General features: G+C 39.3%; 1 protein-coding gene across 6 annotated transcripts in view; it reads left to right on the forward strand.

Annotated features, from left to right (window-relative positions):
* LOC122801054 (cysteinyl leukotriene receptor 1-like) overlaps window positions 1-19466 on the forward strand; it is an 83313-nt gene that overhangs the window by 6717 nt on the left and 57130 nt on the right. For 2 of the 6 annotated variants that reach the window (XM_044070530.1, XM_044070536.1), the window contains exons 2-3: window positions 8905-8991; window positions 15142-15209. The exons of 1 other annotated variant lie outside the window; for it this stretch is intronic. Coding sequence is in view for 1 of the 5 variants with exons in the window: in XM_044070536.1 (XP_043926471.1) it covers window positions 8905-8991; window positions 15142-15209 (155 nt within the window). In the remaining 4 variants the exon portion in view is untranslated. The remainder of the gene's footprint in view (window positions 1-8904; window positions 8992-15141; window positions 15210-19466) is intronic. 3 more of the 6 variants (XM_044070532.1, XM_044070531.1, XM_044070533.1) reach the window with 3 other exon arrangements.

Consider the following 19466-nt stretch of genomic DNA (forward strand, 5'->3'; position numbering starts at 1 on the left):
CATATGCTGTCTGTTTGCATTTTCTAAATTTGAACATTTTTTTGTCTGTACCTGAAGACATGCTTTTTTTGTTATACAGTCAATTGTTTGTTTGTTTGTTTGTTTCAGTCATCTAGTCATATTCTTTGACAGCTATATTTTTGGCCTGAGTTACTACTGCAAATATTCCAAGGACCATCTCAGTTATTCAGTTATCTAGCACTTAAAATTTGTAATGAGTTCAAGCAATATGAAATAAACAGACAGACATTAGGTTTAAAAGTAATATAAATCCAACAGAATACATTAAACTCCCAAGGTGGCAGCATATTAAACTCAATTGTTTTCCATGTATATTAACTGTCACTGACGTAAGATAATAAACAAGAGCATTGTCAACTCAGCTGCCATAATTTATGTTTATCAGAAAAGTACATATAGAATATGGGTCATCCAGTCAGACCCATGGCATTGAATTATGTCAATTCGATGTCATTTTCATTCATGCAGCTGTTGGGTTTGGATCTAACCCTCAGATTTGACTTGGCTGCTTTTTCCATCTCATGGAACACTAAAGCTCTTGATCTCCTCCCTTACCCATAATACCCTGCTCCCTTAGCATACCTCAGATCTTGTTTACTGCCTTAGCATATGGATGTGTTTACTGTAAGATCTCAGGTTTAACAACATGGTTATTTGTGAGTGAAATTTTTTTCATTATAATTCTTTCTTAGATCTTCCATTTTCTTATAAAACTTATTCTTTATAGTGATAACCTCCCTTTTTTAACCTTTACTGGTTAAACTTTAATACCATCCTTGGTATTCCCCTTTCTTGTACTTGTTAGTACTTGTTTGCTGACCATTGTTGGTAACCTTCTTCCTTTAATAACACAAAAAAAAAAAAAAAAAAAACTTTATATTTTTTCCTGTACTTGTTATTTTAGTTCTTAAAAATGTCACAGTAGCTTTTGGGTTTTAAAAAAATGTACGGCCTGCAGCCATAAAATTCCTTTGTCAGATGAGCACTCTAAATGTGTTTATTATTTAGGCCCTGGGTATATAGACTCAAGTTGTGACATTTGCAAAGCTTTTAATCCTAGAACTTTGACAAATCGAAAGAAATGATATTCAGAAGTTTGCTCCCTTCTAAGTCATCATCAGCATAATCTGGGGCTCAATGCACCAAGAAACTGGATAAAAAAAGATGTTAAAAATCATTCCCCAGATCCAACTTCACCTTTGACTCCAGGTTCTGAACCTACACACAAAGTTTCTAAAACTGTGGATCTGACCCCTTCAGATCTGAACTCTAAGCCTGAAAAGTCTCCTCAGATATGATCACCACTATTAGTCTTAGATCCAGTTTCTTCTTGCTTCCCTTTTCCATTCTTGGATAGGTCTCTAGACATCATCATTCAAGACCACCATTCACAGCATATTCCACTCATTCCTCTAGAAGTCTGACCAAAGCCGACATGGACAAGATGATGATATTCCACTTGAAGGAGATTCAATTGGAGGTTCTTCTGGCTACGACTCCATCAGATCTGGAGATCTTTGTTAGTACTACCCCACCTATACTGGTTCCTTCGGCAATCTGACCATTGGTTTCAGGGCAATCAGATCCGAAGATTCCAGAGTCATCTGCATTGGATCCTAAGATCATGGCATCTTTGACTACCGTGGCATCTCTGAGTGGAACAGTGGCAAGCACTTCAGATGTGGATGACTCTTGGAGCTGTACCTTCAGTGCTAGGTCTGGGGTATTGGAGTCAACTCCAAAGTTGTCAGAGCCGCATCTGCCCCTCAGAGCTTTGGCATTAGATAGCTCAGCCCTGACTTCCTCCTCAAATAGTCTGCCATCAGGGTGAAGACAGCCTACAGTCCAGAAGCATGTTTTCTTAGGGCCATCAGGTTCCTTCTATATCTGAGGCACTCTACTTTCAAGGTAGTGGAGAGAGTTTTTCCTGTTCCTAAAATCAGGACTTCTCCCCCTCCTCAACTCTGACTTTCTAACTCCATTCATCTCTGTGTCTAGAGCCTCAACCACCTCCAGCACTGGGACAGTCAGCCCAGATAAGTCACCAGGATACCCTGCAGGGCATAGTAATTTCTTCAGATACCTCTCTGGAGCATCCCACCAAAGAAGTTCCTAGTAAGAAAAAGTGCAAAAGGAGGCACATAGACTCTCCACAAGAGACTGTCACAGAGAATACTGATTTTGATGAGGGGAAAAGTTCCCAAAGTTACCATCCAATGACATCTTATTTGGAGACATTCTAGAACCTCTAAAGGAAAGGGATGGTTAGTCTCCAATCAAATCTTCTTAGGAGGAGTTGGTATTCCTGGAAGCTTTTGGAGCTGGCCCATCTACCTCCTGGGTGACTCTGCCTGCCAATGAGCTCAGTAATTTGTTTTCTCAATAGGTGTGGAAGGAACATGACACTATCAAGCCTATCACTAAGAGACCAGATAAGATCCTGGCATCACCAAATGACAGAGAATGTTGGAGCAAGGAAGTACCAGTTGAGGTCATGATCATAGCAGCAGCTACAAAAATGGACCTAGTGGAGCAAAGTTCCTCTGTCCACCCCCCACCAACAAGGAGTTTAGGATACTGGACAAATTTGGGAAGCATGTGTGTGCTTCAGTGACCTTTGACCTTTGGTCACTGAATTATTTGGCAAAATTCATTAGACTCAAATAGTATTTGATTAAGGAGCTTACCAAATCCTTCTATGGGGCCATTTCTTCAGGGGTAAACAGCACCATTGCCTCATAGTTGGTTAGTGTCCAATCCAATCCATTTCAAACTCATCCATGAGACTTATCTACAACACAGCTGAAGGTGCCTCACAGGTGGCATGCTCAGGCATTTCCATCAGGAGACATGCTTGGATTCACTTGAGTGATTTTGAGAAATAAGTCTTCCTTCATCAATGCTGCGTTTGGCGGATGTTCTTTATTTGGCAGCAGAGTAAATTAAACACTTTCAAGGTATGAGCAGGAAGGTAAAATCCTCTCTGCTGTGGGTGTGCATTTCCCAACCCCTCAAAGGACCTTTTCTAGGAACCAACTAGGCAGACAAAAAATGTGGTTCAGAAACTCCTAGGGTCCCTTCCATGACCTATGTGGAGATAGTCCCTTCAAGAGCAGTCTGCCATCCCTGAGGCAGAGATGGTCCACAGAACCAAGGATCTAGAGATATCTTCTCTAACAGATCCTATTAGTGTTCCTAAAAGGTGGCCTGGTTGTCCATCTTTGGAGGCAGTCAGGTATCATTTATCCCTAAATCAGACAGCCTGGCTAGAGATTACAAAAGATACATGGGTGCAGAGGATTATTTCCAGAGGTTATATAATAGCCTTTTCCCTACAACCCCTTTTAATAGTAAACAAAATACCCAATGTTCCACCCAATCAAAGGGAAGCAGCAGAATTAGAAATAAACAAGTTGCTAGAAAAAAAGAGTCATCCAAGAAGTCCTCCCAGACCAGACAGGTTCAGGAACTTACTGAAGATTCTATTCAGTGCCAGAAAAGATAGTGGACTGGAGATCAGATTTGGATATCAGCAATCTGAATAAGTCAATTCAGTCCACAAAATTCCAGATGGTCACAGTTCTGTCCATTCTGCCTTTTATGCACAAGGATAACTTGATGTGCTCAACAGATTTCAGGATGCATACTGTCATATCAAAATGAAAATACAATCCAAGAGATATCTATGCTTCTGGTTGGGAGCCAATCATTACCCATTCAGACCTCTGCCCTTTGGTCTCACTACAGCCCCCAAGGTTTTCATAAAGCATGTGGCAATTAGTAGTAGCTCACTTGAGACTACAGGGATTAGGAGTGTTTGCATATTTGGATGACTGGCTCATAACTGCTCTGACCAGGGATCATCTGATCAAAACACGAGGCTATGTACTCCAGTTATGCTCTCACCTGGGAATTACCATCAATCACAAGAAATCTCAGCTTGAACCAACTCAAATATTGGAGTTCATTAGAGCCTTGTTCAATATGGTTTCTATGACAGTCTCTCTCCCTCTATCAAGGATTCAAACCATTTGAGTCAAGGTCAGAAAGCTCATTCAAAGTTCTTCTCTTTCAACTTGAATGATACTGCAAGCACTGGGGTCAATGACTGCTGCAATCATTTTGGTACCATTAGCAAAGTACCACATGAGAGTCCTTCAGTGGACCCTAGTGACACAATGGTCCACTCTTCACCAACCTTTAGCTAGTCAGATCAAGATAACATGGCTTGCAAGAATTACCTTCTATGACGGATATATTCTGATCAGATAATAGAAGGTTGCTGTTTTGTTCTCCCTCAGCCCAAGGCCATAGTGACCATGGACACTTTTCAGATCAGTTGGGGTGCATTTCTTTGGAAAGACAGTCTAAGGCACATGGTCCTGATATACATTTCAATGTTCTGGAAATGAGAGCTGCCCTCCTAGCATTGTAGGTCTTCCAAGATACTCTCCTGTCTGGGACTATTGTGATTCAGACAGACAATATGTCAGTGGTCTGGTACATCATCAAACAATGGAGAACCAAATCTTACACCCTGTGCTGAAAAGCTATGAGAGTGGGGCAATGGGTGATCTCATCCAATAAGTTTCTGTTGGCAATGCACATTCAGGGAAATCCATCGTGATTACAGACAAGTTAAGCAGGTACATTCTAAATCCTCATGAGTGGTCCCTCAGTATGAAAGCTGTGGAAAGTATTATCCACTGATGAGGACAACCATGCTATGATCTGTTTGCATCTCCCCTCAAGTGCTACACATTCTTTGCCCTGATCTATCCACCAGGGGAGTCAGCAAGGGAAGCATCTCGATTGAAGAGAGTTATCCTCATTGCCCCTTACTGGCCTCATCAGATTTGGTTTCCCTTTCTTTAAATACTTCACACACCATGGATTCTGGATCCAAAATCCAGACATTCTGTCTCACCCAGCAGACATGACGCATCTGGACATTCCAGGCCTATGGGATTTAAACATTGTTTTACAATCTTTTAAAACAACCTCAGTTTGAACAATCAGTAAGTGTGAACTAAAATGTTTGACTTGGAAAACTGTTTTAGTGGCCATTACCACTGCTAGAAGACTTTCAGGACTACAGGGTTTGTCTTTCAAGCCTCCTTATTTGATTTTTCATAAGGATAAGATGTCCTTACAAATCAACCCCTCCATTCTTCCTGAGGGGATGTCAGAATCCCATATTAATCAGGTTATATACCTTCCAGTTTTCTTTCTAAATTTCTCAAATAAAGGAGAGTATATTTGTTACCTTTTGGATGTTCGCAGGCAATTATGATTTTATCTACACAGAACCAAAAATTTGAGGAAATCAGAACAGTTATTTTTGTTTCTTTTTTGGAATCAAAATCTGGCAAATCAGTCTCTAAAGTGACTTTGGCTAAATGGTTAATTGATTGCATTGTTTGCTTATGACAAATTTGGTTTGTCTTTACCAAAACCACCAAAAGCTCATTCCACCAGGTCTATAGCAACTTCATCAATTCATCAATTTGTTTGTATCTAAATCTTCATTGGATGATATTTGTGCAGCCTCAGCTTGGGATAATCCTGGTCAATAGGATAAGAGCAGCCTTTGGCTCAGTGGTGCTCAGGAATATCCTTCCTTAGACTCCTCTATGGATTTGAGTAGCTGAGGACCCTGAGGACTCTGTCCCAACAGCTGAGGAATGAAGGAAAAGAACATCAAATAAAAAGTTATATACTCACCATAACTTCCATCTTTGTTGTCCATTTTCATTCTTCCTCAGCTTCCCTCCATCCAAACTCCCTCCAAATTGACTTTTGGAAGGACAGAAAGATTCTGAATGAAACATAGTTCCTTTAGTTGAGTTCCATATGCTGTTGTTTCATCTTTTCTTTATGCATACAGGTATAAGAGGCAGCAAACAAGATCTGACATATATGTTAGTGGACCAGGGCATTATGGGTAAGGGGCCAGCTCAAGAGTTCAGTGTTTCACGAGCTGGAAAAAGCAGATGAGTAGGATCCGAGGGTTGGATCTGAACCCAACAGTTGAAGAAGACTGAAAATGGATGACATAGGTGGAATGTTATGGTGAGAACATAACTTTTTTATCAATGTGTAAGAGAAAACTGAAATTTTTTTACTGACTAAATGATCAATAGATTGTTTAATAGAAAGCAATTGCCTCTTAAAGAACATGTAGCAACTATTGCAAAAGACCAGACAGGTATGTGATGCATCCTTCTGCTTTTTCTCTGTCAAGTGCTGTGACTCAGGAAGAGACTTTGCACAACAGAGTTTTATTTATCAGCATCAATTTGCAAGGCCACTTGAATATTTATAGTCAGATGCTTTACCAGACCAAGTATCACATATTTTTACAGAAATTACTATATGTAACTATTAGAATAACCCCACATACAAACAGCAACAATGTACATTATTTTTAACTAAAAAGCAGTTTGGTACAACTGTCTCATTGTAGTTACATATTTTGGGGAGGACTGAGACAATGTGATCATGTAGATGCCGTATCATTTCTAGTCACTTTTTTCTTCTTCTGAGTAATATGAATAATACCAAAGTGCACTTCTTGTTTCTACAACCATATCGGTGTTGCCTGATTGTTTTAATTTGGATCATTTTTTTCAAAGCAACTTTTATGACCCCCCCCAACTCCTTTTCTCCCTTGGCATTGAATTAAACTACCTCTATTTTTTCTGTTTCCTAGATGTTAAACTATAATCTTTGTCAGGTCTAATGTCAAGAATGATTAAAAATATGCTGACCTCACAAATATGATCATATTCATGTGTGTGTTATCTGTGTACATTTTTATTTGTCTGCTTTCTTATGCCAGTAAGTTAACTAGAACTCCATAATTGCTGTATCTGGTCCATTTTTACAAATAAATACTTTTCTTTTGTGAAGCTGTGGTGTTCCTACCAATTTATATGCTTTTGCCTCTTCTAAAAGTGACACCTCTTATCTTAATTCCTTTATATTTTTCTTTATTTGATACTTCCATAATGGGATTTGATTTTTCCCCTTCCTTTCCCCTTACTGCCCTATGTTTTTGTGGTAAGACTCTATCTGTTATTAATTTAGCTGCACAGTAATATATTCTATTTATTTCTGTTATAGCATGTGCATCTCTATAAAAAGTCCTAATTACTGTGTTCATTTGTTTTATCAAACTTCTAACTTTTGGGGTTTTAATGATTTTATGTAGTATATTTCTTTCATCAATCTTTATATGTCTGTCCATCTCCATTAAATCAAGCAACTCTTCTCTTAGATCATATTCTTCTAAATTGAGGGCACATTCTTTGCTCTCCATTTCCTTTGGTTATTCTATAGATAGTTCTACAGCATCTTTCTGTGCCATATTCTCTGGAGTTTCATTCTGTGTCATCCATTGCTCTTTCATATGGGAACTCACTGGCCTATAACTTCACGACATTGACTGTGTCAGAGTTGCCACAGTTTCCAGTTCCTTCACTTGCTGTGCAACTCCAACTGAACTTTTGTACTGGTTTCCTATGAAAGGCTCAAAAGTATCGTCATATGGCAACTGATCAGATGTTTCCCACTCCACTGGTTTCTCCTCGGTTTGGAAATCATTTGCTCTATCCTGCTGTGATGTTATCAAAGTTAGATTGTCTACACTAAATCCTTCACTTCACAGTTAATCCATAATCTCACTTTCTGTTTCTTTATCTTTTCCATTACTAATCCTCTTTTCTACTTTTTCTCTTTGTTTTCTTATTTTTTGTATTATAAAATGTTTCATATCTGGATGCCTTTACCTGTATTTCTCTTCAAATATCTTTGGAGTTGTTCTTTTTGTATTGATTAGTTTTGCTTTCTCCTTTGCATAGATATTGCATAATATTAAATCTGTTTCTCTTTCCCACGTCAATATTTTTTCTTCATATGTCTCCTACTCCTCCCATTTCTCCTTGGGTGTCTTCTTGTTCCATCATGTTGTGATGTAACCCGGGATAGACTTTTTACACTAAACCCTTCAATTAAATGTGTCTATATAATTAATGAGCATGTCTGACAAACACTTCTTCTGTGGCAATGAGGAACAAACACCTATGCAGAAAAATATGCATTCTCTAGTTTATATAAGTTTGAATCCTACATTTTACAAATTCTTTTTATTAGTGTGTAAAGCCACACAAAAATGTGTCAGGTCATAAAACATATACCACCAATACATGTATTAAAAGTCAAGTCATCTAACAAGTATATCAGCAGACAAGCCATAAAAGAATGTCAACTGTCACATTACCCTTTATGTCTTATAAAATGCATTTCTCTTTATTTGGCATTGTTTGTCTTCACTTAACATCATGCAGATGTGGTTGGCATGGTTGTGGTGATTTGCACACTAGCCATAAAATGCAATTTTGTGAATTGACAGAAAACCACTTTCACTGTTGCTGGATAACCTGTATAAACATGACAGGAAGTAGGAAGGAAGATGCCAAATATATGACTCAAACATGGGGTGTTGAGACGTCCAGAATATTCATTGCACTCCTCAAAAAGTGCTACAGATGTAGGCTTTTTCAGGGGGATTATACCAGGTCTCAACACAAATCAAAGGCTTAGAACAGTCTAATCAAGGCTGTCTCCAGGGTGACTGGCATTCCATGCTTTGGAGAGCAATGCAGGCATCATTACAATGACCTAAAACGGTGCAAGCAGGAACAACTCATCCAGGGACTGGATGAGTTTAGGACTGCTGACCACCCACAATTTTTTAAATACACAGATAAAGCTACTTTAAATTATACACAAAGCTGTAGATAGGCAAGATTGGTGTGCATAACTCTCTGTCAAGCCTGGTATGCATAATTCTCTTCTCTTTTTCTTTCCTCTTTATTTTAGGGCTGCCCATGAGATTTCAGAAAACAGGGGCACCCATGCTGAACGCTTAGAAAGACTGAGAAGCAAGGGGTATGTATGTAGCACAAAGTAAGTTTTTTTTACACTTTTTACCCTTTTTAAAAGTATAACACAACGCAGCTGCACTGCTGAAGGTGCCAAGTATAAATATGAAAACAAATTAAAGAAATCCTCAGTTCCACCATAGCTTACACCAAGACAAAGTTAAAAACAAAAACAATATTTAATATTCAATTAAACTTTAATAAAACTAACTGAGTGGAGCATATAAATCTTCTGATAAGCGCTTTCGGCTTACTAGCCTTCATCAGATCATATAAGTCCAGTATGCTCCTCTCAATTTTAAACTAGCTTCCATTTAACCATTGGTCGGAACTTCTCTTAGATACCCAATAAAAAGTCATACATTATGTACTTCTGGGCCAATCAAATTGTCAAAGTTTCCCCATCTTTTTCTTCATAAATATTCATGTTTCAATCACATTGGAAATACTTCGTAAAAACTCTTATGAAGCTACTTATTGCTATGAGGTGCCAACAGGAGCAACATTATATGCAAGCTCTTAAATTGTGGGGCAAGAGCATATTAATCACTTAATCACCCATATCATTTGGTGTTCTCTATTTATTAGCTTTATACATTTTTTATACATTTTTTTCAACTAACGGAATCTACAGCCAATCATCGATTTTCTATAAACATCATCCTCCAATGATGAGACAAGGACATTTTAGCCATTCATCGGGCTCTGTTAGTGATTAAGGAATTTGTAGCCAAGCATCCCTTTCAGGCTCTTTTGGCACCATTCTCCATGGCCCTAATTGGGTACCATTCTGGTTGGAGAATGGTGCCAAAAGAGCCTGAGGATGATATATATAGGAAGTAGATGACTGGCTACTAACTTTTTAGGTTGGAAAACATATAAAGTTTAATAAATAAAGAACATTATTTGAATCTATGGGTGATTACATGATTATTATGCCTGTGCTTCGGTTAGCACCGTGAGCGCATCAGAAACATTCGAAATGTAATCCAATTGGCAAAATGGAGGAAAAAATGGCCCTGATTGGGTACTATTTTTGTTGGAGAATGGTATTAACAGAGCCTAATGAATGTTTAAAATGTCCACGTCTCATCATTGGAGGATGGCGTTTATAGGAAGTAGATGATTGGCTACAAATTCCTTAGGCACTAACAGAGCCTGATGAATGGCTAAAGTCTCATCATTGGAGGATGGTGTTTATAAAAAAGTAAATGATTGTCTGTAGATTCATTGGGTTGAAAAAATTTATAAAAAATGTATAAAGTTAATAAATAGAGAACACCAAGTGATATGGGCAATTAAGTGACTAATATGCTCTTGCCCCACAGTTTAAGAGCATGCATTTAATGTTGCTCCTGTTTGCACTTCGTAACAATACTTAGCTTTGTAAGAGCTTTTACAAAGTATTTCCATATGTGATCAAGACATGAATATTAATGAGGAAAAAGATGGGAAACTTTGACAATTTGATTGGCCCATAAGTACATAATGTATGACTTTTTATTGGGTATCTAAGAGAAGCCCTGACCAATGGTTAAATGGAAGCAAGTTTAAATTTGAGAGGAGCATATTGGACTTATATGATCTGATGAAGGCTAGTAAGACGAAAGCGCTTATCAGAAGATTTATATGCTCCACTCGGCTAGTTTTATTCAAGTTTTATTGAAGTTTAAATATTGCTTTTGTTTTTAACTTTGTCGATGTAAGCTGTGGTGGAACTGAGGATTTCTTTAATTATTTTTTTTAAAGTATTGCTGTTCCGTGCATTAGTTTAAAATTAAGCATGGATATCTTAACTGCAAAATAAAGCATGCGTGCTTCATTCTGGAGCTCAAGGTAATTGTAGGAGTCAATTGTAATAGTGTATTCTGTGGGTTCAAATCCTACATGTGACAAAAACATACTAATATAATAAACAAAATAAATATTAATTTTGATAAAATTGGCATAACTGTCATGTTCTTAACTTCATCTGTACTATTTTTAATATCACCATCCAAATTCAATAATAAAGCTTACATGGTCCATTTCTACAGTGTGTGCATTGCACTGCAACACTCACATGGCAGCACAGTGTTTTAGACTCAGTAAGTGCCATGTAGAGGTTTTCATCACCATGCAAACAAGGTAAAAACCATGGCATGCTAATTACAACATAAGCAGCTAAATTCTATGCAAGCAACCAATCCAACATTGTGGAGCTATTCAACAAGATGTGAAGCAACTGTGTAGACACAGTATTGATTTCCCTGTGAATTCCAAAACCTATTTGAATACAGCCTTGGAAAGGAATTTACAAAGAAGGAATGTTAGGGGCTGCTGCTGCTTCAATTCATTTGTATGTGCAACAGGCTGACGTCTTTGTTACTGCTGCTCCTAATAGACCACAGCCAAGAAGGAGAGTTTTCAGAACCCATCTAACTTATCATAACCTACATGACATGGAAATTCTAGAGCACTACAGGGTGGATAGAGACATACTACAGCAACCCAGCAACCTCTGTTGTCCTCAACTCAGGGCCAGAGCAAACTGAGGGGAACCCACCCAGTGGAGACAAATGTATGTGTAGCACTTAGAATCTTAGCTAGAGGTACCTTTCAGAGACCAACAGGGGACATGCTGGGGGTGTCACAGGCATCAGCATTCAGGATCCTGCATCAATTCCTGAATGCTGTGCTCCAACATGCCAGTGACTGCATGTATTTTTCCTATATTCCTAAGGATAGGGCCAGAAATATGCAGGCATTCTACCATACAACACAATACCCTGAAGTACTGGGTGCTATAGATTGCACACATGTAGAAATTAAGGCACCACCCGGGGAACAGGGTAGGTTCTACATAAATAGAAAGGGCTTCCACTCTATTAACTGCCATGTTGTGTGTAATACCAAGGGAATCATCTTGAATTTGTGTGCTGGCAACCCTGGCTGTTACAACAACTCACATATCTGGCACACCTCCCAGCTGTATCAAATGCTTGCTAAGGGGTATATACCACAGGGTCATTTAGTAGGGGATGCATGTTATGCACTGAAACTATGGCTGATGACACCCATCAGAAATGCACGCACACACACACACACACACACACACACACACACACACACACACACACACACACACACACACACACACTCATACACGCACACATACACGCACACACACACACACACACACACACACACACACACACACACACGCACACACGCACACACACACACTCACGCACACACATACACTGAAGAATGCCATAATGAAGCACACACTGAAATCAGAAATATCATAGAGCGTGTGTTTGGGCTGCTGAAATCATGTTTTTGATGACTAGAAGCATGTGGGGGAGCTCTGCAGTACAGTCACTGATATGTACTGAAATATTCACGGTATATGCCATGCTATACAATACCATGCTTAGAAAACAGCTTCAGTAGGATCAGCAAGGGGAAGGAGCACACATCCCACCACCAATGCCAAGTTCACCACAGCCACACTCAGATGAGGAGTCAATGGGGGGTATCACCAGCTGCTGTGGGTGTAGGCAGATGTAACCATGCTCAATATGCTCTCACAATGGTGAAGACACAACCCATAGCACACTCACTCACCACCTAAGGTGTCAAATCCTTCCTCCTATGCACACGCATATAGTAACATTGATGCCAAGCAACTCTCACAACCTTTACATACCCATGCATTGGCTGTGGACTACATGCATCAGCCACAGTCAGATCTGAACTAAAACTGTTCCAACTGCTGCATGTGTAAGGTAGGTATTGAACCTGGAGTGTATTCTGTGATAATATGAATGATTGGCATATCCTTGTATTTCAATAGCAACATACCCTTGTTTGTGTCATAACAGAAATTAAGCTTTGCTCCTCCCCCAAAATAAGAACAGGCAAATGACACATTTGCTAACAAACCATATCTGAAATGCTAAAAGTGCTATCAAGTGAACTGTCCCTGAAACAATTCTACAGATTTATCATACAACATTCCAATTTAAGGTATTGCCAATCAGATTTCCTAGCTACACAATTGCCTTTTTATATAGTGTAGATTTAGGGCTGTCAGCAGTGTGAGGATGTGAATGAGGTGTGAACTAATGAGAACTGCTAAATCCCAAATACTTGGCTTCATGTAGGAGATGTAAACATAGTGCAGGCAGTCCATCAGTGTTTGTTTTTAATGGATTGCAACTGTGAATGATTGCTGGTTGAGAGAAGCTAAACACAACAGCACTGCAGGCTGCCCTACATCCAGCGGGTGTGTTAGGTTAGACTTACAAAGTGTTAGATGTAGGTTGGAAATGTAAGAAGCCATGCCCACAATTCACAGGTTCTGTTCAGTAGCATCCAACTTCCCCTTTATTTGCTGACAACTGCATATGATATTATTTCCATTTAATATCCTCATACATTTTAAGGCCAATGATATAGAATGGCTTACATAATGCATGTCACAGATTACTGGTCAGATTAGAGAATAAGGACCAGCAAACACAGAGAGGTAACACAGAGCTGTATATTTGCATGCAATAATTAAACTGGGTGTGTGGTCATGTAATACACCACATCCCAAAGTAATAAATGTACAAATAACAGTTGTATGGTTTCATATTACTATAGAGGATGTTGCAGTTGGTTGTGTGGAGAATGAGTTCAGTTTCTTGCTGCAAAGCTGTTTTTGTGGCAAAGAGGAATAAGGTACCTTTTCTGTGTTCTGAAGGTTCACTGGATTGAGAGTTCAAATCTCATGTGAAACAACATTTTCTAGTGTGTATGTCATAGATTGATTTTACTCATTTCAAATAGTTGCCCCTTTTTTCTTTTTTTGTATGTATTATTATTATTTATTTATTTTTGGGGGGGCAGTGTTTGCACGATGTGGCGTTTAGCACAATCATGGGAAATGGTGGAAAATGAATGGTGGGTTTTCCTGTACTTTTCTCATTTGCATGAAAGCATGGCAGTGTGCAAGCTGGCAACTGGACAATCCAGGAAGCAGACAGACCACCTGCACACAGGAACCAGACAACCAATAATTGAAATCAGATACATTCATTTAATTCTGTTGGGCAGCACACCAACCTGTTTGGCTGTGCTTATCTCATTTGTGCAAAGCACATCACTGCACAAGCTGGACAACTGGACCAGCCAGGAAGCAGACAAAACCTAGACAACCAAAAATAGAAACTGGATACATTCAATTTAATCTATTGGGCACCGTACAGACTTGCTAAGTGATGTTGTGCAGCAGTTAACACAGAGACCTTAAGAATGATTAGTAAATTAGGAAATGTCATGTAACCAGTCCTTTGGCAGCAGGTGTAAGTCTTGGGCTATAGTACAGTTAGTCCTAGGTTCTAGTACATGGTATGTGACCTTTTTTTACTGTTGTGACAATGCAGTTTATAGCAATGAACTAACACATAGTCAAGTGTCATTTCAACTTTTTTGTGGCAACAGGTGTAAATGTAGGACTGCCATACACATGGTCCTGGGTTCTAATACAGGATATTCCATCCACTTTTACCGTTGTTCCACTTCCCATTGTATTCATTCTCACTCTCATCCCTCAAACTAAGGCCATGAGTCAAATTAACCTTCCAGTTGCAATTATTTTATTCCTCCCTGCTTGACACTCCTGGTCTACACTTACCATTCTGCAAATGCATTGCCTAGGTGTGCACACTCCCAGTAAATATGATAACTAGTATAGGCAGGAAAACATCAGTTTCTATGGCTTTAGGTCTGATGGTAGACATGGCTGGCATTAGTGGGGAAGGTGCTATGTTTAGGGCAGAAAAGTGGGGAGTCTAGGAGTCCAGGATATTTACTGGATTCCTAGTAAAGCACCACAGCCACAGGATTCTGCAGGGGGACTATTATGGCTCCAAGTACAAGTCTGAGGCTTGGAACAGTTTAACTCAGGCTGTATCCAGTTGCCAGTGGTATCCTGCACACTGGAGACCAATGTAGGCATCATTTTAATGACCTACAGAGGAGACAAGTGGTACTCTTGACCTGTGGTTGGAGGAATTTAGGACTACAGATATCCCACAGCTGTGTAAGTATCAACTAAAGAGAGTACTTGTAAGACTTAGAAATTTTAATATAGGCAAGACTGGTATAAATACTTGTCTTCTGTTCTTTTCTGTTCTTTCAACAGCTGCCAGAGATTGGGAGTTCAATGTCCGGCCTATAAAACTCGATTGGAGAGACTGAGGGAAGCAAGTGGTATGTATGCAGCAGAGGAGAAGTGTTATTGTAGCACTAAAAGTTAAAGATAGCTTTTTTAGTATTTTATAGAGTTGCATTAAATTGAGCATGCATATCCCAATTGTTAAAGCAAGTATGCATGCATAAGTCTGTAGCACAAACCACTTGAATGAGTCCAATACTAGACTTTAGTCAGAGGTTGTGTGTTCAAATACCATAATTCACAACTATACTGATATTTCTTCAATAACATTTACATTAAATTAAAAGCTCTATACTACTGGCACAAATGTCCTGCTTTAAACTGTAATCTGTATAACTGGAACACACATATTTGCAATATATGCACATCTCAAGGATTACTTGCAGCAATCTGTACTATAGTGTGCATATGTTAGGATGTATACTTAAATGTAAAACTTAAGAGTTTTTTAATAGTAGTAATGCATTGTATGTCACATATGATGGTACAAAAATTATTTCTTTTTTTTCTCACCCCAGCCCTTATCTCACTTTTGCTATTTTATTTATTTTTATTTTATTTTATTTTAAAAATATATTTTTCTTTTCTTTTTTTTTTTTTTTATTATGTGTTGTCAAAATGTGTCCATATCATTCTTGTGTACCACATCACTAAATGCTCCACAGTATAGCGAGGTAAGCCATCCCAATTGAATCATTCTGCCCCCACTCCACTGGCTCCAGCACTGATGCTTAGCATGTCTGGGAGCCAGCCTGGCAGCATTGTCTCTGCTGTCACTGCATTACATGCACCCTGAGGTAGTCCTGCCCTGGAGGCTTGTAGAGTGCCTTCTGGGACCAGTGGTGGAGGTGGTGATTTTGTCAGCCAGGGATGGTGCATAGAGTGGTGCACTGCACCAGCGGTATATGGCTAGTCTGGATGGAGATTCTGTGCTCCTTGTTCCATAGTAGGAGAAGAAATAGTTGGCATCAAGTACTCCAGTCACCAGTGGAGTAAGGTAACAGTGATGACAGTGAAGTGCATGAGGACTCCATACTCACTGTCTCCAAGCTTGATGGTCATTGGCCTTCATTGTCTCCTCCTCTTGTGTTCATCACAGTCTCTGTCTCTTATCTTGTTTGTCTTGTATGTCTGCATTTGCTTCCTCTTACCCAACTTACCTGACCCAGGCATATCTACATCCCATCAGCAACATTTCTCTCTATTTGAAATAAAAAATAAATGGGTACCTGTCCCACAAAAAAAAAAAAAAGTGCCCTATACATAGTTGTCCATTTTGCACATGTCTTCTTGACACACTTGATTCAGTCCAATTGGCTACACAACATTATTGCATTGTGGTCACCCCTATTTGTGGAGGTGACAGTCCAAATTCAGTTAATATTCTGTTCATGTTTTCAGTTTTTGCTGTTAAAGAAATGGATAGCTATGGTTCTTTCCTACCTCCCTTCTGCACATTCCTGTACTGCTTTCCCTTTGTTCTTCCCCCTGCTTGCTCACCATTTCCTCACTTTCCTATCTACCCCATTTTAACACCTTTGTTCTAACCAAAAATAGAATCACACACAAGTAGCAGAAAAAAACAATGGATTCTTTCACATTTTGGGCTCTATGTTTGAGCGGAGGTGTGCTTTGTGCACCAATGCCCAACAATGGTGAGTGGCAGCATACTGCTGTAGTTACCTCTACACAATGCTGCTTAAACCCACTGCACTATGTCAACATACAGTAACACATGTACCATAAAGAATGCATGTCATTATCAATGTTTATTTAAAAGTATTAGCTGCACCTGGATTTGAACCCAGTTTCATCTGGGCTCAAAAAGAAATGTGTCAATGTATTTATACCTGCTGCCACAGATTCACTTAAGCAATGAGTGTGTTTATACTCTTGATACTAACTCTCAGACTTTAGCAATGTGGCTTGCATTTGTGCACTGCTTAACTATGTGCAAACATGAATAGTATTGGAAATACATATTTCACATGAGCAAACACTTTGCCAACTATCGCACAAACCCTCTGCTCATTGAGCTACGGAAGAGTAATAATTATTATATATTATTTCTGTGTGCTGCCCATTTCCTGTCAATGACATGAAATCATGTGGAAACATTAACAAGCTGAAGGCCCTGTCTAACAATATGTCACACATTTACAATACAGCCATCTGTTGGCACCCCACAAGTACTGCAATCCTGGTGTTGCAGTACTTTTCTCACACATATATCACCTACACTACAGAAATTAATATCCAGGGTTGTGTTATATGCAATGTACATCAATCGGGTAACATGCAGAACTAGAACTGTTGTCCCATAAGTCTAAAAAGCCTTATCTTCAAGGCTAGTAAAGGATTCAGAATGTACCTTATCCACATGGACATAGGTGACCTTCAATACAGTTGACTCGACCCATGTTGGTTCTGTCAAGGGTAGGTATTGCTTATTATATGTAGTGGATTTCTTTGATACTGACCTTAAAGACCTGGATGAAGGATAAGAAGACATACCACCTATGATGAGTTATCCAAGGCCTTTGACACTATCCTCCATTCATGTATTATAAAGAAAATCTCCCATCTGCAAATTAACCCATACATTTGTAGGTGGATAGCCAACTGGCACACTGACAGAACACACACTGTCACAGTTGGGAACTGCACCTCCACCACTAGACCACTTACCAGTAGTATACCACAAGGATCTGTGCCAGACCCTCAACTGTTTGGAAACTATTTCTCTGAAACCTAGGTAAAGGTAGATGGCCAGTGGTTTACCATCTTTGACGATGCCTGTTAACTATCTAAGAAGATTATCTCAGTCTACCTAAAAAGCTTGTCTGAATTTGTGCATAAATGTTAATTGCAAAAATTCTACTGTTACAACACATGCAACCTGACGTGACTGCTCATAATGCAAATAATACTGTTCCTATATATGTAATATATTGTTATGGTATTTCATAATTTGTAACAAAGTCAAAAATCTGGAACTCATGTATTATATGTGTAACTAAGTTTTTACATTGAGCTTTACTCCTGGGCCTCTGCTGAAAATGGGTTATGCAACCAAATCGAACTATCCTGGTAAAGAAATGTCAAATGAACAATAAATAAATACATAACTGGCCACAGTCATACAGAGTCCCCCAGTGATGGTAACATATAAGAGAAGGGGCTGACACAGACAAATGATTTATGCCAAACTCATACACTGAACCTTAAAGCAAACAATGCCTCATAGCACTCCTCTAAGCTCAACCACAGTGTTGAGAGACTTGGGAACACATGCTGATAGCAATCTACACTTGAATCACTATGTGTCCATAGTGATGAGATACACACCCTGCATTGCATACTGCATAAATCAGGCCATCACATCCAAGACGATGGAGGTCATAGCACTACTGTACTCTACCCTTATCAGACCACTAATTGAGTAAATGTTCCCTTCTGGCTGTACCTCACCAGACACCTGCTGCAACTGGAGAAAACACAGAGGTTTGTGAATGGGAGAATCCAGAGCCTCCAAAACATGACATACATGGAAAGACTGAAAGACCTGTCACTGTACTCAGTGTCATGCAGGCTGCTGAGAAGTGACCTATGCCTGGCCTACAAAGCAGTCTCAGAGCTTGCCCTACTGGAAATGCTGGGCATCTGCAAATCAAATGGAACAAGAATAACTTGCTCCAGGGACCTCAACCTAAACTGTGACATGCACAGAACATGCTGGGGAGTCAGATATAACTCCCAGCAATTGCTACTCCTCTATAATAGCTCCCACTGCCTCATGGACAGGGCTAATCTGTGCTGATCACAAAATCACTCTGCTAACAACAACCAGCTAACTACACTCAATAAGCATACCTGTGTTTTTAGAGACATTAGCCTAATTACCTCCCATGAACCTATGAAGCTATGAACCTATGCAGGCCTCCTAACATCTTCTCTCCAACATGGCCTGCTGATGTCATACACTAAAAGTTTATTTGCAGTCTTGTATAAGTCAGACTTGTGCCAGGGCACTGGTATAAAGTACTTTGCTATGTAGTCTGTGTACGTTTGATAGGTAGGAGGTTCTGTTCTCACTACAGTTAACTGATTGTGAGTGTGTGTGTGTGTGTGTGTGTGTATATGTGTGTGTGTGTGTGTGTGTGTGTGTGTGTGTGTGTGTGTGTGTGTGTGTGTGTGTGTCTAGAAATAAGAGCAGAATTGTGTATCTGACAGTTACTGCTCCAATGTCATGGATTGACGGTATTTTGATACTTGCACATGCTTACACATCC

The sequence above is a fragment of the Protopterus annectens genome, chromosome 4.part1, assembly GCF_019279795.1.
Source record: "Protopterus annectens isolate FY-2018-M chromosome 4.part1, PAN1.0, whole genome shotgun sequence".
Lineage (NCBI taxonomy): Eukaryota > Metazoa > Chordata > Ceratodontiformes > Protopteridae > Protopterus > Protopterus annectens.